General features: G+C 44.3%; 1 protein-coding gene across 1 annotated transcript in view; it reads left to right on the top strand.

Moving 5' to 3' along the window:
* Positions 1–13,653, top strand: part of ATP2A1 (ATPase sarcoplasmic/endoplasmic reticulum Ca2+ transporting 1) — a 77,029-nt gene that overhangs the window by 18,707 nt on the left and 44,669 nt on the right. The window contains exons 2-3 of the mRNA XM_056534087.1: positions 4,662–4,750; positions 9,727–9,853. Coding sequence (XP_056390062.1) covers positions 9,844–9,853 — 10 coding nt within the window. The 5' untranslated portion in view covers positions 4,662–4,750; positions 9,727–9,843. The remainder of the gene's footprint in view (positions 1–4,661; positions 4,751–9,726; positions 9,854–13,653) is intronic.

Here is a 13,653-nt window from a genome sequence, read left to right as displayed (position 1 = left end):
AAAATTCGCTATTTTGGACTTTGGAATTTTTTTGCGCATACGCCATTGACCGTGCGGTTTAATTAACAATATTTTTTTATAGTTCGGACATTTATGCACGTGGCGATATCACATATGTTTATTTTTATTTACACAGGTTTTTTTTTTTTTAAATGGGAAAAGGAGAGTGATTCTAATTTTTATTAGGGAAGGGGTTAAATCACATTTATTAACTTTTTTTAAACTTTTTTTTATGCAGTGTTATAGCCCCCTCTAGGGGCTATAACATTGCATATACTGATTGTAGGCACTGTTCAATGTATTGCCATAGGAATGCATTGATCAGTGTTTTCTGCACTTGATTGCTCAAGCCTGGATTTCAGGCTTGGAGCAATCAAACGCCAATCGTACAGCCAGGAAGAAGGTAAGGCACCTCCCGCTATCCTCTCAGCTGTTCGAGATGTCGCGATTTCGGCGCGGCGGTCCCAAACAGCCCCGCTGAGCAAGCCGGTATGGATTTCTCCCGTTTTAGATGCCGCAATCAACTTTGATCACGGCACCTAAGGTTAATACCGGACATCAGCCCAATCAGCAATGTCCAGTATTAGCCGTGGGTCCTGGTTGCTGATAGCAACCGGGACCCAGCGGTTACAAAGCACACTCAGCTTCTGAGCACGTGCTTCACAGATCGGGAGCCGGCCACGGACATAAATATACGTCCAGGGTTGTTAAGGGGTTAAAATTGCCTTCTTTTGACCACCTATAACTTTCTCTTTTTTCCTTCTACATGGCTGGATGAGAATTTTTTTGGTATATGTGACTATTTGCCTATATGTGACTATTTGATCGTATTTTTTATTTTTTTTTGGAATGTGATGTCACCAAAAAAAGTTTTTAGTGTATATGGGAGGGGGCGTGGCGGTCGTGTACCCCTTTAACTTAATCAGTATTCTCAATGCAGAAAAGGGATCTTGTCAATGGCAGCAGTAACAGTTCAAGTTGTGTGCACGTAAAGTTATAGATGATACAAACAATTGCTCATGTCAAAAGGCAAAGTAAATTCTTATAAAACTCCCAGTAGACTATCTACGGCCACATATATTTAGGCTGTTCTATGTATCTTTTTATCCATCCATCCAATATCTGTCTATCTATCTCTATCTATCATCTACCCCAGCCTATATATTCATCGCTATCTGTTCATCTTCAAGTGCTGCTATATATATCTGCATTTCTGTCATCAGCTTTCAATCTCCCTTAGATCTTGCTTCTTCGCTGCCCTCTGTCCTGGGCCTCTATCTATTCCTGCAGGCTGAAAGTCTAAGCTGAACATTCAATCCTGTCCTTGGTTCCTGATCAGTACACTAAATCCCTAGTCACATCTTCCGGCTGCCCCCTGCTTAAGATAGAGGGTGTAACGGAGTAAGAGGGTGTAGTGAAGGTCTAGCATGGGGGTTATGGACCAACTGGTTCATTTTCATGGACCAACTGGTTCATTTACTAAAGTGTGAAAGAGGAAAAATGTTGGACAATCAGTAAAAAAAAAAATGCACGGTAAGAGTCATATATTTAACACAAACTCAAGATGAAACAACAAATTACTATTGGTACAAATAGCATTTGGCAAAGTGCATAGAAGCCAGCAGAGTCTCTTTACAATGTAAAAGCAACTATTTTGTAAAATTGTGAAAATTAGTTTAAAGGGGTACTCCGGTGGAAAACTTTTTTTTTATGAACTGGTGCCAGAAAGTTAAACAGATTTGTAAATTAAAACTTCTCCAAGGATAATGAAGAAAAACCGGCACTCACCCTTCTTCTCTTTAATTTTCTTTCTTTATTGCAAAATACTCACAGTTAAAAACGTAGATGGGGGAGAGGGATCGACAAGGGGGGGTACACAAACAGGCGACAGATTCTGTTTCACGAGCTTCCTCTGGCCAGTCACCTTTTTGATTTTTTGTTACTACTGAGTGCTGCGTTCATCCTTTTTTCTGTACTAATTGGACCCAAGACCAGGGTCCCAGAGACTGGCTTGCACCATATCTATTGTCCTGGAAGTGCTGCTTATCGCTTTAACCTCTATGTATATATATAAATATCAATGAAAAAACTATTGAAAATGAATAGTTAATTTCACTACATTATGCAATACCTTCCAATGACGCATCCTATATGGATTCTGAACCGACACTTTCTGTAGTCTTACAATGATAAATCTGATGTTTTTGTAAACCTAACGGAGGACACGCTGCCTTTTCTCAAACCCTAATGCGTATTGTTGGGTCTGTGGGTTTCAGTCTGATTTTCTGGGGCACGTAAGACAATTTTGGTGCATGGGCAGTGCGCCAGAATAGTATCTCCAAACCCTAGAAAAAAGTGTGGGTTTCACGATAATAAATCCCCATCAGTATGTTGGGGAAAACTCCCGATATATATCTCTGTCGTATAGTAAAAGAATGATAAGAATATCTACCAGGCTATGTTTAAAAGGTATTTATAAAGTTGAACTCGCGCCCACTCTTCTGATCCATGCTGGGTTGGTAAGGCGACTGTACTGCTGGACCTGGCTGGTTCTGTGCACAAGCCCATTTTTAATGAATAGGATTTGGGCATGGAATTTGCTCAGCACTGTACAGTTGCCTCTACAACCCAACATCCCAGCACAGATCAGTGTGTCTCCACGTCAATCTGAAAAGTCGGCAGGAGTCTAATTTTACATGTACCCTTTAGTTCTGCTTTATTGAAAAATTTGGTGCAGTTTTTGCCAGATTACACAACCCCTATTTTCTTTTAGTACAATGTTGTTTTTATGGTAAAAATGCGCCTCGAGTTCCTGGTTCTATCAATTTTTAAGATCTTTGTTGATAATGAATCAAAACTACTTTCACAGGCTAAAAGACTGGAAACTTCTGACATATCATACAGAAGTGGGGCGCGTGTATACCTTCATTCTATTAGTGGGGATCTCAGGACTCAGACCCACAGCTTCTCCCATACTAAGTGCCACAGTCCCTTGCAGACGCCCTATGACACTCTCCGGCCTGACTCAGCTTTAGTAAAGTGCAGAGCTGCCACTGGTAATGGGAGAGCAGTGGGGTTCATAGAGGAAAGGAGGCCCCATATCAAACATTAAAGTGGGACTGCTAGCAATGCCATCTCATTTCCCCCCCAGGACAGAAGGGTCTGGTGTTTATTTCCCTTTGATTTTCTGACAACCCATTCACTGTCTGACAAAGGAGTTCTGCACAGTTTCTTACCAATAGAAAAAGGAATGGGACCAATCAAGATGGGGCCCCCTCTCTCAAAGGGCCTGATAGCAGCCGCATGGTCTGCCACTATGTCTCGTACACCCTTGTGGGAGAGAAACCCCCCCCAGGTATGACAGTAGTGATGAAGCCACATAGGTTTGGTGGCTTGGCTAGTGTGACACCCTCTTTGGAAACTTTAGGAGGGGCCATATAAAAAGTGCCAGCTAGTGCCATTTAAAGGAGACATAAAGTGCAGGTATTCCCTGCTGGGGTGCCTGCAAAAGACTTTGTTGCAGAACTGACCAAAGCAAGATAAAAGCCAATCTGCTGGACTCTGTAGAGTCAGTAAAAGTTAGTGTGGTGTCCCGGTGCCGTATGTTATACGTTACCTACGTAGAGGTCCCTATAGTCAGAGTCCCTAGGACGTCGGGGTCCCTCTTTTCTAGTCTTACCCTTGTCACCTCTCACTTAGCCACTAAATGTATAGTAGTTCTATCTGATATTTATACAGTTATAAGTATAAAAAAGTGTATATATTGAATTGTCTACCTGTTTGTAGCGTAACAGGACCTGCGGGTCATGTGATCAGGTGGAAAACTCTATGGTTTTGCTTTAGGACCTTAGGAGGTCCCAGTGACGTGTTCCCCCACCATGCCTTGTAACGGTGAGTGACAGCTGACACAGACCAATCCAAAACGGCCCAGCCCCTGCCCATATAAGGGAGCGACGGCCATTAACCGCTCTCTTGTTCCTGTGCGGCAAAGCAAGCAGCAGCTCTTGTTCCTGTGCTGCCAAGCAAGCAGCATCCTCTTGTTCCTGTGCTGCTGATGAGGACGGATCTGCACAGCTATCTTCCGCAGTGACTCGGTCCAAGCCTTGCGGCAACGGCCATTCATACAAAACTGTGAGTTATCTCAATCCCTGTTAACTTCGCAAGATCACCGGACCTAAACAGACCCCTAAATCCGGACGGATCTCTGCACAAATCCTAATTCTATTAATCCTTGGATAAGTCAATGGTCCGCAGCATCTGTCAATCATTGCTGAGCTGTATAGAGACTGTATTACTAAGACTGTTGCTGTTAATTGGATGTACCGCAAGTACTTCAGTAAAGTTTATGCAAGTTCAAGTTCATCCCTATTGTGGACCTTCATTCATTTAAGGCCTCACTTGTTTCCTGGGGACGGGAACGTCAGACAGCCGTCAGCCTATCACCAGCCGCAGCGATGTTCTGCCTCGGCCGGTGATAGGCTGAGCCCACTGTCATGTAAGAAGCCGGACAGAGCTCCTTACATGACAGTGGGCTCAGCCTATCACCAGCCGAGGCGGAACATCGCTGTGGCCGGTGATAGGCTGACAGCTCTCCGACGTTCCTGTCCCCAGCGTGAGGCCGACGTAGGTGCGTTAAAGTTTATTTTGTTTACGTTTTGCAGTCCGGGCATAGGGACACCACACAGTATAGAGTGTCAGCGCCGGCGGCCGCAACAAACAGCATGAGGAGGGCAGCGCTTGCGGGTGATATGTGAGTATTTACCCCGATGGGGATGTGGGCTGATAATTAATATGATGGGGGGGGGGCTAGGAAATACCGTTATATACCGTGAAACCGTCAAAAGTTTTAAAAATACAGTGATACACACATTTGGTCATACTGCCAAGCCCTAAGTCAGCCCTGAAGCCCCATAGTCAGGCCCTGCTGCAGAAGCCACTGCAACAGAGGGAGACAAAAAGTTGCTGGGCCCCAGACACAGCACAGCCACAATGAACATGTCTCTTTGCAGGAGGATAATCAAAACAGGATGACCATGAATTCAGGAGTTCGTCCGGCGCAGAGAGGAACCATCAGGAAGCCAAATAAAATCAATGGATTTATTAAATGCAACGCGTTTCGCTGCGCATGCGCAGCGAAACGCGTTGCATTTAATAAATCCATTGATTTTATTTGGCTTCCTGATGGTTCCTCTCTGCGCCGGACGAACTCCTGAATCCATGGTCATCCTGTTTTGATTATACTTCTACCCAGGAGGGCTGCAGTGGACCTTCATTTACATTTATTCTGCATTTTACCTTGTTGTGTGTGGGCGCACAACCAACTTTGGTAAGCGGCTTGGGAATTACCGTCCCCCAGCCCCCACTAACAAGATCTGCTGATCCCGCACATGAGGCGCCTTCCTGCCTCTCTCTAGATTTCTTTGCGGGAGGAGAGAGAGTCTCCTACCTGTGTGTGCCGGGATGTTGCTTTGTGGTTTCTGAAGCCATTCTGGTGCCCCAATACAGCAGGGCCTGTGAGACCAAAACACATGGGAGGAGAGGAAGTCCCCCTGCGTATGATTCATGTTTTACCAGTTGTAAATACTTATACTGTCATAGGCATCGCTCAGCAGACCAAGCAGCTGGGACTATCTCCCAGTGAATGAAAAAAAAACAGAAGACATACAGGCAGGACATAGCAAGACGAAGGGGCTATCATTTCTAATCCTCCTTAAAGGGGTACTCCGGCCCTAATACATCTTATCCCCTATCCAAAGGATAGGGGATAAGATGTCTGATCGCGGGGGTCCCGCCGCTGGGGACCCCCACAATCTGTCATCCAGTACCCACCTTTGCCAGCTCCCCGCAGCGCTGGAGGTTCCGAGTGTGCAGCGTGAGGACCACGGGGGCCGGAGTATCGTGATGTCACGACTCTGCCCTGTGTGACGTCCCGCCCCCTCCCATAGACTTGCATTGAGGGGGCGGGGTGAGATGTCAAACAGGGCGGAGTCATGACGTCACGATACTCCGGCCCCCGTTGTCGTCACGCTGCACACTCGGCGCCTCGGCGCTGCGGAGAGCTCGCAAAGGTGGGTACTGGATGACAGATTGTGGGGGTCCCCAGCAGCGGGAACCCCGCAATCAGACATCTTATAAGATGTATTAGATAAGATGCATTAGGACCGGAGAACCCCTTTAAAAGGTAAAATGGACACAGCATTCTGCCCAAGACTTAAGAGAGACATCAACAGACATCATTTGCTCATGTCTGAAGTGTGACAACTGAGCACTTGTGTCTGAACTCCTGCGCCTATCTAAATAACATGACCCTCTGACCTGCACATGAAATCTTTAGACCCTAGGACAAGGAATGTCCTCGTCCGCCATGATCCCATTTCATCCATTTATCTTGTCTTCTCTTGCAGCATAAGCGCATTTACTGTCTGTGTAATGAAGGTTGTGTAATAAAGCACACTGTTACATCATAGCCTGTATTATTAAAAAAGGGATTCCCAAATTGCTTATTTATACCATATCCAAAAGATGTACCAAAAAGTACATACCGTAGATGTTGGTTACTTTCTGTAACTTCTACAGAAGTGAATTGAATTTCTCCTGAATGTGACAGCCAGCAGTCTCTTCGCCAAGCAAGCAGGGGTTTAAGGGACACCAATTCTATACATAGATGGAACCTGCATATATTTCACTTTTATTTCAGATTTTGTGGATCTGCCATAAAAGTTTGGAATCCCCCTTTCACAGACATTTAATGGCGCGCAGATTTTTCTTTATGATGGCCCCTGTGACCTGTCATTTGTTAGGAAATGCTATCCAATTATGAATATATTTATATTTGTCAACTATTTCACATACCACATTACAAAAATTCAATCAAAAAAATGTTAAATAAAAAAGTAAAAAAAATTGGAAAAATCCCCTCCCCCAATAAAAAAGTAAAACGTCAGTTTTTCCCATTTTACCCCCAAAAAGCGTAATAAAAATAATTAATACACATATTTGGTATCGCCGCATGCGTAAAAGTATGAACTATTAAAATACATTGTTAATTATCCCGTACGGTGAATGTCATAAACATAAAAAAATGTAAAAAAGTCCAAAATTGCAGTTTTTTTGTCACATTTTATTCCCCAAAAAATTGATAAAAAATTTATAAAAAGTTAAACCTAAGCAAAAGGGGTACTGATAAAAACTAGAGATCATGTTACAAAAAATGAGCCTTCATACCGCCCCATTTACGGAAAAATTAGAAAGTTATAGGTGGTTAAAATAGGGCAATTTCAAACATACAAATTTTGTTAAAATGGTTTGAGATTTTTTTTAAGCGGTACAATTATAGAAAAGAATATAATCATGGGTATCATTTTAATCGTATTGACGCACAGAATAAAGAACACATGTCATTTTTACCGGAAAATGTGCAGCGTGAAAACAAAACCTTCCAAAATTTGCTAAATTGCGTTTTTCAATTTTCCCACCTAAATAATATTTGTTTGGTTGCGCCGTACATTTTATGATAAAATAAGTGATGTCATTACCAAGTACAATTGGTGACGCAAAAAACAAGCCCTCACATGGGTCTGTGGATGGAAATATAAGAGAATTATGATTTTTTAGAAGGCGAGGAGGAAAAAACTAAAATGCAAACATAAAATTGGTCTGGTCCTTAAAGATGTAGTCCAGTGGTGAAAAACTTATCCCCTATCCTAAGGATAGGGGATAAGTTTGAGATCACGGGGGGTCCGACCACTGGGGCCCCCTGCGATCTCTCCGGCCAGATAGCGGGTGTCGACCCCCGCACGAAGCGGCAGCCAACACGCCCCCTCAATACAACTCTATGGCAGAGCCGGAGATTGCCGAAGGCGCTGCCTTCGGCAATCTCCGTCTCTGCCATAGAGATGTATTGAGGGGGCGTGTCGGCCGCCGCTTCGTGCGGAGGTCGACACGCCCCCTTCCCGCGGGCTGTCGGGGCTCCGTACAGGAGATCGCAGGGGGCCCCAGCGGTCGGACCCCCCCGCGATCTCAAACTTATCCCCTATCCTTAGGATAGGGGATAAGTTGTTCACCACTGGGTCACCACTGGACTACTCCTTTAAGGCAAAAATGAACATGGTCCTTAAGGGGTTAATACTATATTTCACCTGAAGCCTCCTCTGTGGACACTGGAAGCTTCCCTCAACAATAATAGTTGATCGACAAGAAGATGAACCTGTAAATATTCTAGTTATCTGCCAAACGTTCTTCCTAACCCGATAAACAAAACAAAAAGCCTCTTACTTTATTCCATTCATTCCATCAGAAGACCGTCACATAGGCTATCGCGAGACAAAATATGGATTATTCATATGCGTGGCTTAGTGTTTCCTCCTACACTCGAAAAACATACTGATAGGTGAATTTAGATTGTGAGCACCATTAATAACTAAACCCCAAGGCCGAAGCCCGGGGTATAAACCCCTATTGCTTACCCCTTAAAAAATAACTTTTATTAATTAATATTAAAAGATAATTCCCAACTACAATATAAGATTAAAACTGACATCCAGGTGATCCGAATATAACAATGAGTTCGTTAAACAGGACCAATATCCTCTGCCTATTATGAGGATCACTCTGGTGTCGCTTAAAAGATCACACAATTGCCGCCTCTACATGTTTCGCCGCCTCCGCGACTTTCTCAAGAGGCAATGGTGGTAATCTTATTTTGTAGTTGGGAATTATCTTTTAATATTAATGAATAAAAGTTATTTTTTAAGGGGTAAGCAATAGGGGTTTATACCCCGGGCTTCGGCCTTGGGGTTTAGTTATTGTGAGTACATAAATAAAGTAATTACTATTATTGAATAAGTGGGCACAAATCTGAGGCATACACATGATTTTCAGATTAGACTCAAGCAATGGGGATAATCCGTGTCTAGGAACAGATACCGTTTTCATGTCAAGAAGTGATTTTAAACTAGCAAAGGACAAAATTTGCACCAAATGGGCTTTTGGAAATATTTTATTTTATTAAAGGGGTACTCCACCCCTAGACATCTTATCCCCTATCCAAAGGATAGGGGATAAGATGTCTGATCGCGGGGGGCCCCCTCAATGCAAGTCTATGGGAGGGGGCGTGATGGCTGTCACGCCCCCTCCCATAGACTTGCATTGAGGGGGAGGGGCGTGATGTCACACGGGGGCGGAGTCGTGACGTCACAATCTTCCGTTCCCGTGGTCGGGAGCCAGAACCTCCAGCGCTGCTGGAAGCAGATACAGGTGGGTGCCGCATGCTATATTGAGGGGGTCCCCAGCGGCAGGACCCTCTCGTGATCAGACATCTTATCCCCTATCCTTTGGATAGGGGATAAGATGTCTAGGGGTGGAGTACCCCTTTAAGTCCTGAACATAACAAAATGTGAAAAAAAGTGATAGGGTCAGAAGACTTTCCGAATGCGCTGCACCAACAGAGATCATGTACTTGCTGTGACTCCAAAGAACCAGAAACTGATTACTTTTCTACACACTTCTGGGGGCATTTGGTTGGTTATTAAAGTAAGTAAGGAGTTTGCCCATGGCTTTTTGCATGGCGGGAATGGGTGCCATGACTGACACAGCATCTGAGGGATACCAGAGCCCAAGCCGAGTTCAGAGCAGATGTTGCATTTTTATGATAATATTCTTTGAGCCCACTATCAGCTCATTGGTTCCTGCCCCAGTATTGGTAATGATCCATTCTCCTCTGCTTAGGGCTTTTCAGTAGGAGGTCCGATGAAGCACTAGACGTGTGAAACAGCTGTTGCCTCCTATTCAGCTGTACACCCCTACTTTTGTTTTGTCTCCCACGTGTCAACATTGTCAGAAGTTATGGTCCATGGTGAGTGCTGATATTTTATAGCTACTGCTATATACAACATTTTTGCTACTCACCCTTCCCAAAAAAAAAAAAAAAAGAAAACACAAACGTAACCGTATCACACCGTTGACATGTGTGCCTGTGTCTGTTTTACTACAAAAATTATTCTTTACATCTTAGAGGACACCAGCATTAACCTGTCTGTGCTTTTACCGCAATGCAAATAAACTTCACTTGTGCTACGGGCCGTGTCCGGGCCTCTATGCAGTGTGGGAGTGTGAGGTATGTGGCTTAACTGGATTTCTCCGTTCAATTGACCATTGCATCTAGAGATTTAAAGGGGAAATCCAGGATTAGAAAAAGCATAGTTGTTTTCTTCCAGAAATAGCCCCACTCTTGTCCTCAGTTTGTGTGTGGTATTGCAGCTCAGTTCCATTGAAGTAAATGGAGCCAAGGTGTAATACCACACACAACCAAAGGACAGTTGTGGTGCTGTTTTTGCAAGAAACCATCTGTGGTTTTTTAATCCTGGATAACCCCTTTAAATGGCTAAGATCAGAGTTAAAGGGGTACTCCGGCGCTTAGACATCTTATCCCCTATCCAAAGGATAGGGGATAAGATGCCTGATAACGGGGCTCCCACCGCTGGGGACCCCCGTGATCTTGCACGCCGCACCCCGTTAAAATCAGTCCCCGGAGCGTGTTCGCTCCGGGTCTGATTACTGTCGATCACGGGGCCAGAGCATTGTGACATCATGGCTCCGCCCCCTATATGCAAGCCTATGGGAGGGGGCGTGACAGCTGTCGACAGTAATCAGACCCGGAGTGAACACACTCCGGGGACTGATTTTAACAGGGTGCGGCGTGCAAGATCACGGAGGTCCCCAGTGGCGGGACCCCCGCGATCAGGCATCTTATCCCCTATCCTTTGGATAGGGGATAAGATGTGTAAGCACCGGAGAACCCCTTTAACTCTGATCCTGGCGTTGATGGCAGATAGTAGCCAGCAGCTGCTGTACATGAAGTGGACTCAGAGCTGAAACATGAAGTATATGTACGTCATATGTCAGGTAAGAAGTAAATGAAAGTGTTTGTTCTGTATGATGGAAGACCATCAAGTTTTTGTTCAGAAAATATACAAAAAATAACATAGGTCGAACATACAAACAATTGCATGTATCATAAGAATGTAATTAAAGAGGATTTCTGGGACTTGTACATTGATGGCCTATCCTTGGGATAAGCTATCCATTTTCAATCAGTGGGGGGGGGGGGGGGGCGGATTTCTGGTACAACCTGTAATCAGCTAATAGAAAGGGCTCGTCTTACTTAGCAGATACTGATGGACTATCTTAAGGGTAGCCTATTAATCCAAAAGACCTAGAAATGTCACGTAAAGTATCTCTTTAAACTCTCATAGAATGAATGTAAACAGAATATTTCATACTTACGCCTAGGGTTACACAACAATTTTGGGGTCATGTGACCAAAACCTGCTGTGCTGTACTGCAGCCAAAAGTGGCAACCTGACAGCTGCATGAAATCCATCTGAGCCACATTACTTGCAACTCTGGCGTTGCCTCCCCGGGGCACTCGTGGTTTGTATCCTGACCCCGTTCACTTACCTTACCGGGATTTCTGCAGTGTAATATGACGACTTTTGGTTGTGTGACCCCTCGAATATCACTGTTTAGCCCTAGACTAAATCTAAGAATTTAGTTCATGTCTCACACTTGGTTGGGTAAGTGGGTCAGTTTATTTGGTTGAATCTAAAATTTAGGCACTGTACTTCGATGTGGGATAAAACAGGGCCTTGTCAGCTGGATTTCACAAATAGACCTATAGCTGTTTTGAGATACGTCATTTGAATTGAGACTGAACTAAAAGCTCTTTGTCTAGAAACGTTTTTAGGAACAAGGCCAACGATATAACATTATAGAAATATATCTCTATCAATCTGATAGATAACTTTTCAACCTCTGTAAAAAGTACTAAGTAGTATTGAACAATTCTGGTTCTATTGTGGTGGCCCAGTAGAGGAGTTGTTCCCCTGTACCATTGCTGTCCTGTCAGGCAGACTCCATTCAGTGACCCCTTGCCCCCCCCCCCTTTACCTATGTGCCCTAACTAGTTAAGCAGTGCCTATGTTATGTATTGTAATGTACATATATTGTTATATACCTTTAAGTAATTTTGCTATGTGTTGTAACCAAGGAAGGTACCAGTGACAATGTGACCTACAGAGTGACCTATGGGACCCCTCCAGAGTCTCCCCTATATAAACCCTGGGTGGAGCTAGTTCAGTCTCTTGAGTGCAGAGTACAGTGAGGTCAAGTCCACAGAGAGTGTCTAGTGTCCTGAGGAGGCCTAAGACTACCACGCAGCCACAAGTTTACTGCCCCACAGGTGAACGTCAAAACCTGGTAAGCTAAAAACAGGGTGAAGTCTGTCTAGTCAGTCCCAGTCAAGTCAGTCAATATTAATCTGTGTCAAGTCAGCGTGGTCCTGCAACAAATTGTCCAAGTCCACTACAAGTCCCAGCGAGCCCTGAGGTCTCTGAAGTCACTGGTCACCTCCTTGAGCCTGGCTAAGCTGTAAAGACTGTTACACCTGTCTAACTCAGAAAAGCTTTTGTTGTTCCGTAACTTGGTGTCGGAGTCATTATTTTCCCCCGTGACTAGCCCAGGATCCAGCGGTATACTTTCGAGTGGTGTAGAGGTAAAACCACACCCTGGCGTCACGAACACAAGAGGTTAATGCCATCTGCCCCTAGGGTAATTCCATCTGCCCTCATCACACCCCTCTACCACACTACCATAAGGCTTAAAGACTTGTTGCTTTGAACTGTGTTCCCCATTTAAAATATATTTTGATATCTTGGTATTTTTTACAAAGACGACACTACGCCTCTATATTTAGTGACATGTTTTCAGCTGATTGCATTATTTGTTGAAAGTCAAGCACCAACAAAAGGTCACACATAGAGGACACTGAAAATAAACCCAATGCAACCCCCATGCACAGGTGCAATGTTTTCAGTGACGACTACTAACTAAATAAGTCAAGGAAGCTGCACGGTGTCTCAGCAATTATAGCAAATCATAAAAGATGGTAGACGGTCACGTGTGCCTCTCCATAAAACAGCATTCAGTAGATATTTTGATAATATTTAGTGCACATTTAGTGCTTGTTACCTGACAATGTGATGGGAAGAGGGATTGTTCACGAGGATTATTAGGCTATTTTCACAGACTGTATATTCAGGCATATTTTAATAAAAAAATGCATCAGTAAAATCATGGAAAATTTGCGTCCATTTTTTGAATAACTATTGTCCTCTATGTTAGTCTATGGGAAAGGTTGTCTGTGCACATAGTGTATAAAGAAGGTAACATTTTTTGCTTTCCGAAAAATAAATGACAATGCTACTTATTTGTGGGCACAGGGCGCCTGGGACTTGTCACGAATCGGCAGGACTGGTAGTGGATCCTCTAGACCAGAGAGGTGATGGCACGGGCCGTACCAGGGGAACGGAGTCTAAGGGACTACTGATCATCACCAGGGCCCACAGAAAACCCGGATGGACTTGCTGCGGCAGGTAGCCCCCAGGTCGTTCCCCCAATAGCGGCTTGACCACAGGCGAAAAGATGGTAGCAACGGGTTCGGCAACAGGCAAGGAAATACAGGCTACAAGGAACGCTTTCTCAGAGGCACAAGGCACAAAGATCCAGCAAGGGCAGGAAGGGGCAGGCAACTTTTATATGGAAGGAGCAGGGGTCATTAGCCAGCACACCAATCAATGGTGCGCTGGCCCTTTAAAT

Source organism: Hyla sarda, chromosome 8, assembly GCF_029499605.1.
Source record: "Hyla sarda isolate aHylSar1 chromosome 8, aHylSar1.hap1, whole genome shotgun sequence".
In the NCBI taxonomy this organism is placed as follows: Eukaryota; Metazoa; Chordata; class Amphibia; order Anura; family Hylidae; genus Hyla; species Hyla sarda.
The sequence above is the reverse complement of the archived record's forward strand: the minus strand, read 5'-3'. Positions and strand labels throughout refer to the sequence as shown.